This window comes from Polyodon spathula, chromosome 5 (assembly GCF_017654505.1).
Source record: "Polyodon spathula isolate WHYD16114869_AA chromosome 5, ASM1765450v1, whole genome shotgun sequence".
Taxonomy (NCBI): Eukaryota; Metazoa; Chordata; class Actinopteri; order Acipenseriformes; family Polyodontidae; genus Polyodon; species Polyodon spathula.
The window spans coordinates 3248488-3266512 of NC_054538.1; the positions used below are offsets into that span (position 1 = coordinate 3248488).

The 18025-nt window shown below is 37.7% G+C and overlaps 1 protein-coding gene across 9 annotated transcripts in view; it reads left to right on the forward strand.

Annotated features, from left to right (window-relative positions):
- The window catches only part of senp6a (SUMO specific peptidase 6a), a 45559-nt gene that overhangs the window by 7255 nt on the left and 20279 nt on the right, over nucleotides 1-18025 (forward strand). For 7 of the 9 annotated variants that reach the window (XM_041249501.1, XM_041249500.1, XM_041249498.1 and 4 more), the window contains exons 2-11: nucleotides 2052-2112; nucleotides 2243-2382; nucleotides 6582-6701; nucleotides 7106-7123; nucleotides 9731-9801; nucleotides 13783-13898; nucleotides 14590-14977; nucleotides 15762-15955; nucleotides 16066-16221; nucleotides 16635-16668. In XM_041249501.1, coding sequence (XP_041105435.1) covers nucleotides 2071-2112; nucleotides 2243-2382; nucleotides 6582-6701; nucleotides 7106-7123; nucleotides 9731-9801; nucleotides 13783-13898; nucleotides 14590-14977; nucleotides 15762-15955; nucleotides 16066-16221; nucleotides 16635-16668 — 1279 coding nt within the window. In that variant the 5' untranslated portion in view covers nucleotides 2052-2070. The remainder of the gene's footprint in view (nucleotides 1-2051; nucleotides 2113-2242; nucleotides 2383-6581; nucleotides 6702-7105; nucleotides 7124-9730; nucleotides 9802-13782; nucleotides 13899-14589; nucleotides 14978-15761; nucleotides 15956-16065; nucleotides 16222-16634; nucleotides 16669-18025) is intronic. The other 2 variants (XM_041249497.1, XM_041249496.1) reach the window with 2 other exon arrangements.

Below are 18025 nucleotides of genomic sequence, written 5' to 3' on the forward strand. Positions count from 1 at the left end.
AGTAATGTTCAAGAAAATTGTCTCTAAATCTTAGATTCCTCAAAATAGCCACCCTTTGCCTTAATAACAGCCTCACAAACACGAGGCATTGGGTTAACAAGTTTCACCCGGAAATCACCCAACTTGTCTTCCCAACTCTTCTGCAGCAATTCCCAGAGATGTAGGGCACTTGTGGGTAGCTTTGCTTTGACTCTTCTGTCCAGTTCGTCCCATAAGTGCTATGGGATTGAGGTATGGAGACTGGGCAGGCCAGGTCAATGGACTGAGTTGTCCTTCACTTTTCTCCTTTGCCAGATAGTTCTTGCACAACTTTGAGGTGTGTTTCGGGTCATTATCTTGCTGAAGAATGAAGGACTGCCAAACTAGCCGTAATCCTGATGGAATGGCATGCCTCTGAAGTATGCTATGATAGCCATGCTGGTTGAGCTTGCCATGGACTTGGTAAAGATCACCAACTCTGTCACCAGCAAAGCAACCCCAGACCATGACACTGCCTCCTCCCCAGGGGGAACCATGACACTGCCTCCTCCATGCTTGACAGGGGGAACCACACATGCAGAAGTCATGCGCTCACCCTCTCTGTGTCTTACAAATACTCAGTGGTTAGACCCAAATATTTCAAATTGACTCATCGGTCCATAAGACCGACTTCCACTCCTCAGACGTCCAGTTTCTGTGTTTTTTGGCCCAGGCAAGTCTCTTCCTCTTATTCTGCACTCTTAAGAATTGGTTTCTTTGCATCAATTCTTCCAGTTAGGCCAGCTTCACACAATCTCCTCTGAACAGTTGATGTTGAAACATCTGTACTTGTAGTAGCATTTAGCTGAGCTTGTATTTCAGGGGAGGTTAATTGCCTATTTCGCAGACTTGTGGCTCAAATGAACTTGTTCTCTTATTCTGAGGTCACCCTTGGCCTGCCTGACCTTGTTCGGTCCTCATGAGTGCCAGTTTCTTCAAGTTACAGACACTTGCAAAGTTCTTGCGATTTGTCTTAAAGATTGACCTTCATTTCTTAAAGTAATACAGACTTTTTTTCTTTGCTTAATTGAGCGTATTTTGCCATTGTCTGCTCCCTTACATTCAGGAATGACAAACTTGTGCCTATGCTACCTATATGTATAGTAATCATGGACCGTCGCCTGTTAACAATAATTGGTGACAAAAGGTTAATTAGGTAATATGCTAGTTAACTCAGAGAACATCTAACAAAGACACTTTTATACTTAGGCCAGTGTTCTAACACCGTGTTCTACACATTTCAGACTTTTAACTGACTTGGGCTTCAGACTGATATCCCCTTGCTTTGGGTGACTATTTCATTGAAATTGACAAAATTTACATTTTCATTTAAAAATTTAATTTTTGAATGCAATTCACTTATGATTATCAGCTTATATAAGTACATGTATCATATAATGAAATATTAAGTGTTTATAGACAAGTTTATACAGTTAAAAGCATAGATAATCATGAAAAACCTGGTTTCAAGTAGGTGTACTCAAACTTTTTACTGATATTGTGTGTGTGTGTGTGTGTGTGTGTGTGTGTGTGTGTGTGTGTGTGTGTGTGTGTGTGTATATATATATATATATATATATATATATATATATATATATATATATATAAGCATAATTTTGATATTTTATTTAACATGTACAATTGAATAAACTACGAAATTATATCCCAACTACAATATTTCATGTTAGATTTCAAAATGTCACATTTTTCGATTTAAGTTTTTCATGAAGTATATGGAGAAACAAGTATAAAGCGGTATGTAATTTTAATATGTTACCTTAACAGTATTCTTCAGGTTTAATTCAACTTTATGAAGCAAAATTTGTTAATTCTATAGGGTGATGCAAAACTGGTAGCCAGAGCTGTACATGAGCTTTAAACACATTCCATTTTCATTCAAACACTGTAGATGTTTATACTGTATTCTATTAAAATGCCTTCTATTTTCAGAGGTTATTGCATACACACACAAAAAAAAACAAAGACTTGATACAGTTGCAATTCTGACTTACTTGTGTTTTTCTGAACTACAGTGAAGCAAACTTGTTGAGTATGGATGACAGCAGTGGGGTGGACAGCCCACAAGGGACAAAGGTAAGACAATTAAGCAGTCTAATCTGTTTTGTCAACATCCTTTTTTTAACCAGGATGTGTTTTTTTTTTTCCTAAAGTAAGCAAAGTGATGGCTGGAGCGTCTGGATAATAATTGGTCTTTTCTTTCCAGTGCCAGCAGCCACCTTCCCTGAAATCTTTTTGCAGTTCTGACTCTCTGAAGACCTACGAAAGAAGAGCCACTAAGTATTTAAGACCTCTCATAGGAAATGCCCTTGGTCTAAACATGCTGGGACATGGCAAGAAGCTTGGGTAGAGTATTTATATGTTTGTTTGTTTGCTTTTTCAATAGAAATCGGGGGTAGGAGAGGTTGTTGTTTGTTGTTTTTCTGATATGGTTTCTTCATACTGCCCTTAGTATTTCAAGTTTAATTATGTTATAACTGCTATATTGCTCACTAAAGTCAGTTAGACATCTAGCTACAGAGGAGAATATTAGGGAAAATAGTGACGATTTAAAGTATTCCCCCTGGTATGTGAGTCCATCCAGATTTAACGATCCACAATACAGATAAAACAATCAGTTCAAACTGTTCAATTGCTTAGTTTATTTAATTAATAACTCTCATGTTTGTAACTTTCAGGATAGGTCTAGTTAAGCTTGGGTTAAATTCTTGTTTACCCTGTTTATGCAAAATTCCATGTGTATATATTTACGTGTGTGTGTGTGATATATGTATATGTATGTACAGGGCTGTGCAATTTTTGAAAAAAAACTTGTTGTCTAAGGGACAAAATTATAAAAAGTAAAAAAAAAAAAAAAAAAAAAACACCTTGCCCTTTTTAAAAATCTGCTTGGCCCGTCCTCGTCGCACAAAACACATACAAAAGATTAGAATATAACTTGTAGGATTTGGGTTTTATTTAACAGGGAACACAGTCAATCAATTAGTGGTTACCAGGGGTGGATCTAGCCTTGTAGCTTGACGGGTTCGCTAAATTCTTCAAGATACACAAAAGGTTCCATTTAACCCCACCTCACCTCAACAAATGTTTAACATACTTTAAGGAAAAGTTTGGAACACAGTTGCTAAATTTAAGTAACATAGTGATACCATGTTTCCATGAGCCACATAGCCCCGGTATGTGCTCGAGTTGGCCCCCCACACCTCAGTTTCCATGCTATTAAATTACTTTTCGGGCTGGCCTGAATTTTAAAATCTCAATTCGGACTGGGAGGAAATTACATCACTAAATGTCAATCAAAAATGTTGTAGGGGTGGAAATATACCGCATAATGAGACATTTTGGCTTATATTAAAATTGGTGGATTTGCTACTTTGGGGGATTTTGATGATTTTTTAATTGCTATTTCACTTAGCATGGTCACAAAGGAAAGTGCAACGCACTTGGCTGTTACTTAATTAAACCCTTGTAAAAAAAAAAAAAAAAAAAGTAATATGACACATTATTTCCCTTGTTCAGCACTTCTTTCCTTGTTCTGCATACTGGTCTGCCACAGGTATATGCACTGCATGAAACAAATGCGAAAGAGTATCTGGATGAATACTGTCTGCACCGAATGCACGTCTTGACCTTTAACTAGCTTCTGCCTGCCCCCCCCCCCTCCCCACACATACACACTCTTTCACTGTAAGCTGAATCCAATTCGTTTGATGTTTGTTGATCACAGATACAAAATCATTGCCAACTATTACTGATGCTTTGTGGAATTCAGATTTTTCAGTTTTGTGATTTTTAAACTTGTGTATAACCTGTCAAGTTTCTTTGCATTTTTTTTTTTTTTTTTTTACTGTTTTTCTACCAAAATTCACACAATACTTACAGTAGGCTCCATCAAATTCTGCAAAGACAAAATGTTTTTTCTTTTGTTACATCTTATTTTTTTTTTTAAAACAGTGTACAACATTTTATAGCAGTTTTTCCTCAACTGATATCTGGTCCCACGATGGCTACTGGAACACTGCTGCAGCAGGGTGATACTGCTTTCATACCCTCATGGCTTTTTTATTTTGGGGGATGGGGGAGGTGGGGAAGCAACATTCTTTCCCAGCACTGCTGTCATTAACAAATAAATACATAAGTCAATACATAAACACATTTCCATGAGATTTGCAGTCTGTATTTTATTAAAAAAAAAACTAGAAAATATTGTATAGAGAATCTCATATAAGCATTTCATTTGTATAGTTATAAACATTTGTCAATTCATGTTTTAATAGTTGGATAATAAAAACAAAACAAAAAAAAACAATGAATATTGTAACCTTTAAACTGGTGGAATAGCAGTTTCTATTATACTGTACCCAGGATTTATACTGTTGCAGAACTGGTCTGCGGACCCTGTTGTTTATTTGTGTGGGTGTGTGTGTGTTTGTTAGCAGGAAACGGTAAGCTTGCTTCAGCCTAGGAGGGTGGGACATAAAGCATATAGCGGGTGCCCACATCAGCACGGGCAGAGCCGAGTGAGACTTGCTGCTGTGTGAATGTGCTGCTGTGAGTGTAAGACTTTGTTGTTTTTGGTGTGGCCCAGACTAATGGGGGCCGTGAATAATTGTCCCAATAAAGTGTGGATTCAAGTCTCTGCAAATTGTGTGTGTGTGTGTCCATCCTTCATTTTCCACCGTACTCTCCAATATTAATTTGGCTTGTGGGCAAATATGTCAATATTCTGTATATGTGGTAAGGCGATACACAAATAACGTGGCCTCCTAATTATGGACCCCAACAAACGCATTATAACGGGGTAGCACTGTGTGTGTGTGTGTGTGTGTGTGTGTATATATATATATATATATATATATATATATATATATATATATATATATATATATATATATATATAATTTTAATTTTAAAAAGCCTACAAGAATACCTGGTGGTTTGCAGAAGTATTCACCCCCTACCAGTAATGTCACAATAATTTTTTTTTTAATTCAATGCTGTAGTGTTTAAACTGAACACTGTTATATGAGGAGGTTAAATGTCAGCAAAACTTGCAAAGAAAATGTACAAAATGAAATTTACTAGTTGCATAAGTATTCACCCACTCAAGTCAGTACTTGGTAGAAGCACCTTTTGCAGCAATTACTGTTATGAGTCTTTGGATAGGTCTCTACTAGCTTTACTCAGTAGGATGGTGACATTTTTGCGCATTCTTCACAGGAAAATTGCTCCAGTTCTGATAAGTTTGTCGGGCATTCTTCGATGGACTGCAATCTTCAAGTCTCTCCATAAATTTTTGAAGTCAGGACTTTGTCTGGGCCACTGAAGAACATTAATTCTCTTGTTCAACCCTCCAGTGTGTCTTTGGCTTTGTGCTTCGGGTCATTGTCCTGTTGAAATGTAAATTTCCTCCCCGGTCTTGACTGACTCAAATAGATTTTCCTCAAGGATTCGCCTGTACTTTGCACCATCCATTTTCTCCTCTGTCCTGACAAGCTTCCCAGTCCCTGCTGAAGAGAAGCATCCCCATAACATGCTGCTGCCACCACCATTTTTGACAGTTGGGATGGTGTTGACTGGGTGATGTGCAGTGTTGGAATTTAGACCGAAAAGTAAAATTTGTCTCGTCTGACCACAAAACCTTTTCCCACATGCCTGCAGTATCATCTACATGATTTTTTGCAAATTCCATACCTGCTTTAAGATGAGGCTTTTTGAGAAACTGCTTCTTTCTTGCTACCTGTCCATACCGGCCAGCGTTGTGTAGGGATGGCTTATTGTTGATGTATGAACACTGACTCCCATCTCAGACACAGAACTTTGCAGATCTCTGCAGGTCATTGTTGGCTTCAGAGTGACATCTCAAACCAATTTCCTGCTTGCCCGGCTGCTCGGTTTGGGAGGGTGACCTAATTTTGGTAGTGTCTGGGTGGTATGATGCATCTTCCACTTCTTGATGATGAATTTCACTCTGCTGAGAGGGATCATTAGCTCCTTTTCAAATTTTCTTGTATCCTTCTCCTACTCTGTGCCTCTCTACCACTTTATCCCTGACTTGTTTCGAAAGCTCCTTGGTCTTCATGGTTGCTTTGTTGGATCACTATCTGAGTTATAGCTTGGAAGTCATTATATACCTGAGGGAAATTATCTATAAGTTAAACCACTTTGAGTACACACAGGCTGAAACTATTTCACTAATTTTGTGACCTTTCAAAAAAATAATTTGCATCTGAGCTGATTTAGGGCTGCAGTAGCAAAGGGGTTGAATACTTATGCAACTAAGATTAATCTGTTTTTCTCTGTAAATCTTACTTTATATTCTGTATGTATTTTTTAACTTTATCGATGTGGAGTAGTTTGTGTAGATTCCACATGTAAAGACTAATTTGAAAGTGTCGTGGAGTACGCTCAGGTGCCAACAAAATGTGAGATCTTTGCAGGTAGGTGAATACTTCTGCAAACCACTGTGTGTGTAAATATATATATATATATATATATATATATATATATATATTTTATTTTTTTTTTTTTTTTATTGTTATCAGTGAAAATCCCCAGGCTGTAACATCACCAGCAGTCAGCAGCAGAACCAAGTACATTGTTGTGCAGGGACGTCGCTTCCAGCATGCTTATGCACAAGCTGTCATAAAAAACCCAGCCCAAAGGTAAGATCTTCTTACAAAAGATTATTTATCAGTAATGGAACACACTTCAATCTGTCTACAGGGTTTCATGCACCAGTTTATTATGGAAAACACTGAGAAATGTACTTTACCAATGTTCATTTTAGCAGTCACATTACTTAAGTGTTTGATACCAAAGTACATTTCCATGTGCTCCCAGTCATTGTGTGAAAAACAGTTCACCAACTTAGAAGTGGACCATGGAATGGTTAAAAAAAATATTTAGCTACAGTAAGTAACATAAACCAGAGGTAGATCTGTATTGTAAATCGGTGGTTCAGTATGACATCCCTACTACTGTAAATTATTTAAAGTGCTTGTATAAAATGTCTACAATTTGTTTGCAGGGTTTAGAGTCTTACATGTTTCTTTTTCCTCTAATGCAGTCTTGATCTGAAGGAAAGGTAAGCCTATTCTTGAAGTGAATTGGCATTTTCTATAACCTGCTTCATTAACAGTTTGGGGCATTATCAGTCTTCAGATTTGCTTTAATTTATTATTTTAATACTGACTATTAAATGTTCCAAAATCAGGAAATACATTTCTTATGTAACCTGGGAAAGCTCTGGTACAAGTATCTTGGAGCTTGTGTATTGTCTTTTATCCAAATGTATTTGCAAGGCTTGGAAAGCTGCTTTGCCAATTAAGTGTAGCATTGCAATGTTTACTACTGGCCAGTGTTGCATGTGTGTCACACTGAGCGTAACACATCGAAGGATGTCGAATGATTTGTTTTGTTGTTATTATTTGTTTAAGATAGATAGATGGATGGATGGATGGATGGATGTAAGTAAGTATTCACTCCCCCCCTTGGTTGTTTTCAGTTTGTTGTGTTACAACCTGAAATCTTGATGCATTTAAATGGGATTTTCTTTTCCTTTGATTTACACAACCTACTCAACACTTTGAAGAGGCAAGAGAATTTTTATTGTGAAAAAAATAAGTAAATAAATAACTGAAATGTCTTGGTGAGAAGTATTCATCCCCTGAATCAATACTTGGTAGAATCACCTTTGGCAGCAATTACAACTGTGAGTCTTTTGGGGTAAGTCTGTGCCAGGTTTGCACATTAGGATCGTGTAATATTCGCCCATTCTTTTTGGCAAAACTTTTAGGTGGACAACAATCTTCAAATCTTGCCACAGATTTTCAATCGGTTTCAAGTCCGGGTTTTGACTGGGCCACTCTAGGACATTCACTTTCTTGTTTTTAAGCCACTCTAGTGTCGCTTTGGCTGTGTGCTTAGGGTCATTTTCCTGCTGAGAGGTGTATCTCCGTCCCACTCTTAGGTCTTATGCAGACTGAATTAGGTTTTTCTCAAGGATTTGCCTGTATTTAGCTCCATCCGTTTTGCCCTCTACCCTGACAAGCTTCCCAGTCCCTGCCGCTGAAAAGCATCCCCGTAGCATGATGCTGCCACCACCATGCTTCACGGTAGGGATTATGTTACCTGGGTGATGTGCTGTGTTGGGTTTGCACCAGACATAACGCTTTGCATTTAGGCCAACTATTTTTGTTTCATTGGACCGCAGAGTCTTTTGCCACATCTTTTCGGTCTCCCACATTCCTTTGTGCACATTCCAAGCTGGATTTTACATGGGTTTTTTCAGAAATGGCTTCCTTCTTGCCACTCTTCCACACAGGCCAGATTTGTGGCGTACCTAAGCTATTGTTGACACATGGACAGTTTCTCCCATCTCAGCCATGGAATGCTGTAGGTCTTTCCGAGTTGTCATTGGCCTCTTGGTGGCTTCTCTGACCAATGCCCTTCTTACCCGGCTGCTCAGTTTGGGAGGACGGCCTGTGCTAAGCAGATTCTGGGTGGTGCCGTATACCTTCCACTTGTTAGTGGTCGACTTGACTGTTCTCCAAGGGATATTCAATGCCTTTGGAATCTTTTTATACCCCTTCCTTGATCTGTGCCTTTCCATAACTTTATCCCGGAGTTTTGAAAGCTCCTTGGTCTTCATGGTATTATCTTTGTTTTGAATGCACTACCCAATTGTAGGACCTTACAGAGACAGGTGTATTTAATCTGAAATCATGTGAACCACTTTTATTGCACACAGATGGACTGACGAATTAACTTAATGTGTGAATTCTGAAGGCAATTGGTTGCACCTGAGCTTATTTAGGAGTGTCACAGCAAAGGGGGTGAATACTTATCTAACGAAGACTTTTCAGGTTTTCATATTAATTGATTTGTTTTTTCATCCGTCTCATTTTTATAAACATTGAAAGTGTTGAGTAAGTTGTGTAAATCAAAGAAAAAAAAAATCCCATTAAAATGCATCAACATTTCAACAAAATGAAAACATCGAGGGGAGGTGAATACTTCCTATAGGCAATGTTTGTATAGATATGTGTGTGTGTGTTTTTATTTATATATATATATATATATATATATATATATATATATATATATATATATATATATATATATATATATAATGTGTGTGTGTGTGTGTGTGTGTGTGTGTATCTATATTTATATATAAATAAATATAACACTAGCTGTAATAACTGGACCCCTTTTCCTTTGTTGAAGACTGCAGATATTTCAACCACAACACTATACCTGTAGATGAATAGTTGCTGTTTCCTGTTACCTAATCACTTGATTTGTTATATTCAAACTCACTCAAATGATCATGCTGCCATCAGACCTTGTGACCTGTTTAATAAAGGCACCATAATGCAAAGGATGCTGTATATCTACTACAGCTTTGTCTTTTTAATATTTGGATATCCTATTTTTTTTTTTTTTTTAAACAGTGAAGACCCAGAAGATTGCCAAGTGTATTTGTTTGTTTTACAAAAATATAACAATAAACAGTTGAACTCTTGGATTGTTTTAATGGAATAATGCAAGAATTATAACTATAATCACAAGAATTAATTATGTAAAAAATGTCTGATTTGAGATCTGTGTGGCTTGAAGCTAAGTCTGCTTGCATTTAAGAAAGAGGCTACAGCATATAGCTTTTATGGACACATTTCTCTATTTTCAGAAAAGAATACCCCCCTCATGTCCAAAGACTAGAATTTGACAGCATAATTCTGACTTGTCCAGAGAGTACAGGTGAGTGTTCTGCAGCTTCTATTTGTCAATGGCAAAGAAATTAAAAAAAACAATGTGTAATCTTGTTGCAAAATACAAAATCTGAGATGTATAAAGACGTATTACTGACTATCACAATAAGGGTGATTAGTCAAACATATGTCTATAAATATAGGTGTCCCAGTGCTCCAGAATTTTTTTCTGTCACCAGTAATCACTCCCAGAATTTTTTCAGCAGGAGTAATTTAAAATATCCTACAAACTGCAGCAGGACAGCTTTGTGATAATGAAGTAAGTCAGGTTTTACCCTGGCTTTTCTATTTTTGTAGTCTTTTGTAGACTAATCCTTTAAGTAAACTTTAGTCACTACTGGTATAGAATCCTCAAGGGGCTTTACACCCTGCTTTTATTCTGTGCCTTAAATTAGTGTAAACAGATATCTTGCACACTGTTGTGTAACATTCTGTTTTCTTTCACTTTATTTGGTTGGGACCATGTACAATTAAAAACATTCATGATTAAACAAGTGATGCATTGTTCCCCTGATTTAGCCAAAGCTAATTTTCATTGGTAGTCCCAAAAACTAAATAAAACAAAACATATAAAACAACGATAATAACAATAAAATACAATAAAGAAATCAACAGGGAAGGGGACTTATAAAACAACAGTAAAATACAATTAAAAATACTAAAATAACAATTGGCGAGGAGCCCTGTACATGTATTTGTTTATTTTAGAACGGGGTACCCCTCTGCATCTGTGCAGTTTATTATTTTGTTTGTATTATGATTTATTTATTGTATTTAAATGACTGCGTAGCCGTGCGTTTTTGTATTTTGGGATTAGGCAGCTCGTCCTGCGCCAGGGTATAAATAAAAAACTTGTGCAAAAGGTGGCCATCTCCCAAATGAAGTGATTCATTTGTTGCTAATCGGGAGATGGTCACTTGCATAAAAGCCTGCAGCTCTCATGGGTGTTCGAGAGGAGGAACGAGAGAGTGAGAAGAAAAAGGAGTTTAAACTACCAAAATATAGGATCAGTGAAGGCGATCACCCAGCCTGGCCTATATGGTTTTTTTTAGTGTTTGTGATTTTTGCTTTTGTTTGAACCTTTTATTTCGCTCGATGAGCAAGTGTTTCTGTTGGTTAAAACTGTTTTCTTTTTTGTTTAAATAAACGGCTACACAGTACCTGTCTGCTTGTTTATGTTCCTGCTTCTGACCTGACGTCCCCACTCGGCTACCCTTTGTTAGCACTTCCAGGTTCTTCAACATTACAATTGGCACGCATAAACTTTTTAGAAAGTCTTATTTTGGCTTCTGCATGACACGTGTTTGCCACACTTTCTCATGCGATAAAGTGGTTGTTTTGTATACAGGTGCAGGAGTGATGCAGTGCATGAAAGAAGCAGACAGAGATGATTATAATCCAGTTTGGAAATGTTTTTATTTTGTAATTCCAGGTCTGACAATATAATACAAGACCCGACAGTCCCAAATAATAAACAATATCCATCCCATAATAATACAAATATATCATACAGGTTTATATTTGTGGTAAAGGTGCAGTGTTGTCAGGTTTCGTGCTGGCCCCTGGCGACAGCTCTGGAACTGAGTTAACTGTCTGGTAACGTAAAAGACAAGACAACTACAAACAAACAAAAACACAACACTCACGATTTCAGAATGTTATTTACTTTTACTGCCCTCCTCAGTTCTTATTCACTACAAACTAGTGCAAAGGAACAGATTACTATTCTCTGTCCTCTTTTACAGTGGCTATAGAAAGTCTACACCCACTTTCAAAATGTTTACCTTTTGTTGCCTTATAGCCTGGAATTAAAAGGCATTCTTTTTTTTTTTTCATTTATCTACAAATCCTACCCCACAACTTCCAAGTGAAAAAAAATATTCTAGAAATTTGTAGAAAATTAATTAAAAATAAAAACTTAAATAGTTTGGTTGGATAAGTGTCCACCCCCCTTGTAATAGCAACCATAAATTAGCTCAGGTGTAATCAGTCACCTTCAGAATCACACACCAAGCTAAGTAGCCTCCATCTGTGTTAAATTGTATTGATTCACATGATTTTAGGATAAATTCAGCAGTTCCTGTAGGTTCCCTCTGCTGGGTAGTGCATTTCAAAGCAAAGACCTAACCATGAGCACCAAGGTTCTTTCCAAAGAACTCCGGGACAAAGTTGTTGAAAGGCACAGATCAGGGGATGGGTATAAAAAAAATATCAAAGACCTTGAATATCCCTTGGAGCACAGTCAAGACAATTATTAAGAAGTGGAAAGTGTATGGCACCACCAAGACCCTGCCTAGATCAGGCTGTCCCTCCAAACTGGATTACTGAGCAAGAAGGAGACTGATCAGAGAGGCTACCAAGAGGCCAATGGCAACTTTGCAAGAGCTACAGGCCTTTATGGCCAAGACTGGTCAAAGTGTGCATGTGACAACAATATCCCAAGCACTCCACAAATCTGGCCTGGTAGGGTGGCAAGAAGGAAGCCATTACTCAAGAAAGCCCACCTTGAATCCCATTTGAAGTATACAAAAAAACACTCGGGAGATTCTGTAGCCATGTGGCAAAAAGTTTTGTGGTCTGATGAAACTAAAATTGAACTTTTTGGCCTAAATGCAAAGCGATATGTTTGGCGCAAACCCAACACAGCGCATCACTGGTGGCAGTATCATGTTATGGGGAAGTTGCACTTGTCAGGATAGAAGAGAAAATGAATGGAGTAAAGTACAGAAAAGTCCTTGAGGACAACCTGCTGCCCTCTGCAAGAAAGCTGAAACTGGGATGGAAGTTCACCTTTCAGCATGACAATGGCCCAAAACACACAGCCAAAGCTACACTGGAGTGGCTAAGGAACCAAAAGGTAAATGTCCTTGAGTGGCCCAGTCAGACCCCGACCTAAATCCAATTGAAAATTTGTGGCATGACTTGAAGATTGCTGTCCATCAATGCTCCCCAAGGAACTTGAAGGAGCTTGAACAGTTTTGTAAAGAAGAATGGTCAAATATTGCCAAATCCAGATGTGCAAAGTTGTTAGAGACCTATCCCAACAGACTCACAGCTGTAATTGCTCCCAGAGGTGCTTTCACCAAGTATTAACTCTGGTTGTGGAGACTTATCCATTTATCTTTGTTTTGTATTTTTAATATGTAATTTTTTTCTCAATAAAACTTTTTTCCCCTTAACAGTGTGGAGTATGGTGTGTAGATAAGGGGAAAAAAATCATAATTTAATGCATGAAACTCTGAGGCACTGACACAACAAAATGTGAAAAAAGTTCAGGGGGTTGTAGACTTTCTATATGCACTGTATGCTGTAACGCATGACCCCTTGGTAAATGAGTGCAACCGCTTCTGCAATCTGCGGCTGCCACATCGTTTCTCTTCCGGGTCAATACGTTCTTGCAACGGGGTCTCTCCTTCCATACTGGCCGACTTCCCGACCCGGGGAAAGAACTGTCAGACCAGCCCATCCAAAGAACTATGTTCTCGCTGCTTAAATCGAGAGGGAGATTTACAAATTTACAACCAAGAATCATTGTATTTCTGTCAGATACAAAGAGAATGAATTGTAACCGTTAAGTGCGTGCACCACAGCACCAATAGAAACTCTGTTGTGTGAACTGCAGATCTGTACAAAACTTCAGAAATCTGTTCTATAAGAACGCTTTCATTAATATTTGTTAGTATTTGTTTTTCCACGGCTGTCATAAATGGCTGTTTTTTTAGTCTGGAATTCCGATGGTACACCCCTTATCTGGAGCACTGATGTCCAGTTGGTGTGTGTTTTTTTTATTAGTAAACTGGATTTTACAATGGCCCCCGGAACTAGTAAACGTATATACTGTACAGAAGAATCTTTTAATGAAAATGCAAGACCTATGATAGTAAAAGTCTTTTGGCAGCACATGTTCTTACCTCGTGAGACTGAACAGTTTGTTTATTTGTAACTGTCGAATTGTTTTCCCTTCTGTCAGAAAATAGGAACCGGGTATCGGACGGGGAAATTCAAAAGCGTATTCAGCAAAAGCGACACCCTTCTTCAGAGGTAATTGATTGTTTTTCACCAAAGAGTGTTTCTAAAAAGGTGAAGGTGAGTGTAAAAGCTTTGTAATAATACTTTTCATGGTGCATGTATCATTGTGCAGTGTGATAGTTATCATATTCTTTAGTGGTCTTTTGCTTATATTGTTCTTACATCAGCTGCCCTTCATTCAAGCAACACATATATAAATAACATTCTTGATCCAAGTTTCAGTTGAATCAGATTTGGACTAATGATTAATTTTGTACTATGGATACAATCTAGGAAACCGTTTGTCCAATTGTGATTAAACTTGCTGAGTACTTTCTTTGGCACCAGTTATTGGGAGTTTCAGTCTGGGTGTGCAGTATATGATGGCTGATTTACTGTAGCTTTAACAAAATGCATTTTGCACTTTTTTATGTATTGTAATTCTATTAAAATGAGAACAAATATGCAGGCTTCAGAGTCCTACAAATGTCACAGAACAACCTGCTTGTTAATTGTGCTCATGTGGTGTACATCTTCTCCATGGTTAAACTGCTGTATGATGATGTGATTACTAGCATTATCATGTTTGTTGTTATCTGTAAACTTGGTATTACTTGTTACTTTTTATATAATATATTTTTAAAGGTTCTGTAGTTTATTAGCAATACATTTTAATAAGAAATCTTTAATACAGCCAAAATTCATAGTGTACAAAGATATACGAGAATATAAATGTAAATAACGTATTTACAATTACTTTCCTCTGTAGGAATTAGACCCTGATGTCTACTTAACACTCTGTGGAAATTGTAGCAAGCCAAGTGAAGATCATGTGAACTGTGAAAACTGCGGGCAGTCTCTCTTGCAGAATGCAACAAGTTGCATAAATCATACTATCAAAGTAACTGAAAATGCAGGACATCTGTCTCGACCGTCAATTTATGCACTTTCTGCAGGACCAAAACGTTTAACCCAAGGTATTCCTAGCAAGAGTTTTTGTAATTCACCGATGATGGATGTCGTAATGACTTCTCCAGCATGCGCTACCAGAAGCAACGGGAGAGCTGAACTGGCTGGAGGAACAAGCCCTGCGTCAACAAAGATGTCAAGAAGCAGAAAGCAGCCTGTATCCAAACTACATGAGCTGAACGATCCAAGTAAGTTCCTTGTCTGTATCTTGAATGTTAGAACTTTCACACTCCCACCACCTGTTTGATTTGTAATAAGAAGCATATATGCATGCACCTTCTCGGTATTGTAAAACCACCTGGTTTATCCATGGAGGACATCTTCAAGTCTCAGTTTATTCTATTTATTTATTTATTTATTTTACTATAGCCATGTTAGAACCACATGTTGGAAATGTCTCGTTTCCACTGCCTGGCGCTAAAGGCTTTGGCTGCCCATGGCTAACCGCCGAAATCAAAAGTGTTTCAGTGCTTTTCTCCAGCCTGGCCAACCTCAGAAACTCTTGCCATGCATCAAAGGTCACTGGGGGATTGTGGGATAGTATTGTAACAAATAAATGTAACCATAGGCTCATTACAAATAAAAAGGAGAACACAGCCAAACCAACAGCATTGTTTTGTGTCTGTGTTTACATGAATAAATAAAAAAAAACTATGCGACTTTTTTCTTGTGTACCAAAGCAGGATGACAATTGTTGTTGTGTAAAGAGTGTCAACATCTGAGAACTACTAAAATAAATTGTTTTGTGAATAATATGTAGTAACAAAACTATTTATTCATATTAATATTAAACTATTGCATTAATACAAAAAAATAAATAAATAGGTTTGATTGTGTCATAAGTGCTGCTATGTTTAATTGGTATAATTTCCCCCACCAAGCATTAAACATATTTTAGGAAATATAGGTCTTATACCTAAAGAGAATGCTTGCCTATTTGTAAATGTGTGTTGTCTTGCTGTTGTACTGTAGTTGTGTTGTCCAGTGATGAGGACGAGGAAATAGACAATGCCAGCACAGGCAGCGTGAGCAGGATGGCCAGTGTGTCTCCTCGCCCCTCAGACTCGGCACACTCCTCTCCAGCACCCTCTGGTGGAAGAGTTGAGGCATCTGCAGAGACCACCAGTGACATCAGAATACCAAGAAAAACACCAATCAAAGACCAGGTACTTTTAATTATTGTATCTGTTTAAGTGAAATGTGTACACCCACAAAACTAAAGAAACCTCTTAAATGTTTCTAAAAATGATTCCAGCACTTTACTGTTTCTTTGTAGTTTGGTAACAATGTGCCTGACAGCATCATGAGCAAACGTCGAAAAGTTGTACAGATACACCCTGGTGACCTGCATACCAAATTGGAAAGCATCATTCTGGATTGTCGAAGCATACGGATAGGATCACTACGCAGAATGGTGACTAAACCAGTCATTGTAAGTAAAGCCCTGTTAGTGTTTCTATTTGTGCCATCACATCTGATTTATAGTCATTAATACTGCATTTATTGTGTAAAACAATAGTCTGTTTCTCGTAACTTTTTTTACCTGACTGCAAGCTGGATTATGTTAATATCCTCTGTCTGTACTACAATAAAGAATTGGAATATTTTATTACTTAAATTATAATACTCCACTATTCACCTTTTAGCTGTCCATTCATTATGGGGGGCAAAAGCATCAACAGTAACGTCTGGGACTCTGGTTTCTGCTGTCTATTTTGATATTCTTTAAAAAAAAAAAAAAAAATGCTTTAATATGTTTTGAGGTTCACACCTAAATCATCATTTTGATCATTTAAATACTTCCATGGTATTTTTTTTAAGCTTTTCCCTTTCTGATTTTAACAGTTTACCCTAGAGTACATCCAAATTGATACTAACGGTAAGCATTGCAATTTAAACACTTAACCTAGATATGCTTTTGTTGTTCATAAAGTAGCTTGTTCAATGCATCGAAAAAATATTGTGTACAGTTGTCTACAGTACTTTTTTATTAGCATATTATGTAACCTTAAATTTTATTACATATTCCAAGGATGCCCAAAGTGCAACCCTACAATCCATTTAATATGGCCCACAGCGTCTCTCCAATTGAACCTTACATGTAGCCCACAATGAACCAAGCACTGCCAAGCACTTGATTTTCAGCAGCCTTTACAGCAGAGGTGCCCAAAGCGGCTTGTTGATGTTAAGCAGCATGCAGGCAGGCAGGGAGGGGAGTAGGATTACGTAGGAACTCGCATAATAAAATAGAAATATATTTGTGTGCCTACTAAGTGTGAACATTAATGGCAGATTGGCGCAACGGTTTGTACGTGCATGCCAGTTTCTGAGATGGTGAACTCGAGTGTTTAGTGAAAAGAAGCGTTTCGAACATTTCAAGAAAATATTTTATATTTGAGAAGGAGGGCAAACCTCTCTGTCTTCTGTGCAAACAGTGCATTAGAGTCATGAAAGACTATAATGTTAAACGTCAAAACAAAGCATGCAGCATATGATCAGTACGTCTGTGGGCGGAGAGTCTTTCAAGGAATTAACAACGCAGCAATATTTTTTCTAAAATAGTGGGATAATTTACTCTCGTTTTAAAGTTTGATACAATTGGTATTGTTGAAGTTCGGTATAGTATTGTTTATTTGCGATAACTCAATCCTTGCCAACATACTTAAGAACATAAGAAATTCTAGAATGAGAAAAGGCCATTTGGCCCACCTATGCTCGCTTGCTTAATGCAAGTGTAGTCCTTCACACTCACTCAGGAGAGGAAGAACAAAAAAAAACGAACCATTTAATTAGTAGGGGAAGTAAAACCTCTGTGAATCTGAGACTAAACGGACCGCCCTTCCTCTAGGCAGCTAACTAAAGGTCTTATTATGGTCACAGAGAGGCTAATACAGTATTGTTCATGAAAGCATCCAGTCTAGTCTTGAAGGATCCGATAGTCTCCGCTTCAACAACTCTGTGCGGAAGCCTGTTCCAATGGTTCAGCACCCTTTCTGTGAAAAAGCTCCTTCTCCCCTCGGTTCTGAATGTGCCCTTCAGCTTCCACCTGTGTCCCCTGGTTCTGTTCTCTTTGACCTGTGAAAAATAATTGTCAGCAGTTACTTTGTTAAACCCCTTGACAATTTTAAATACGTCTTAAAACTAGAGCTGCCGAGATTCGGACTACATACAACCGCCGCACACGCAAAATGTGCGGCTCCATTTTAAAACAGCTTTGATATGAAAATGAAAAACAA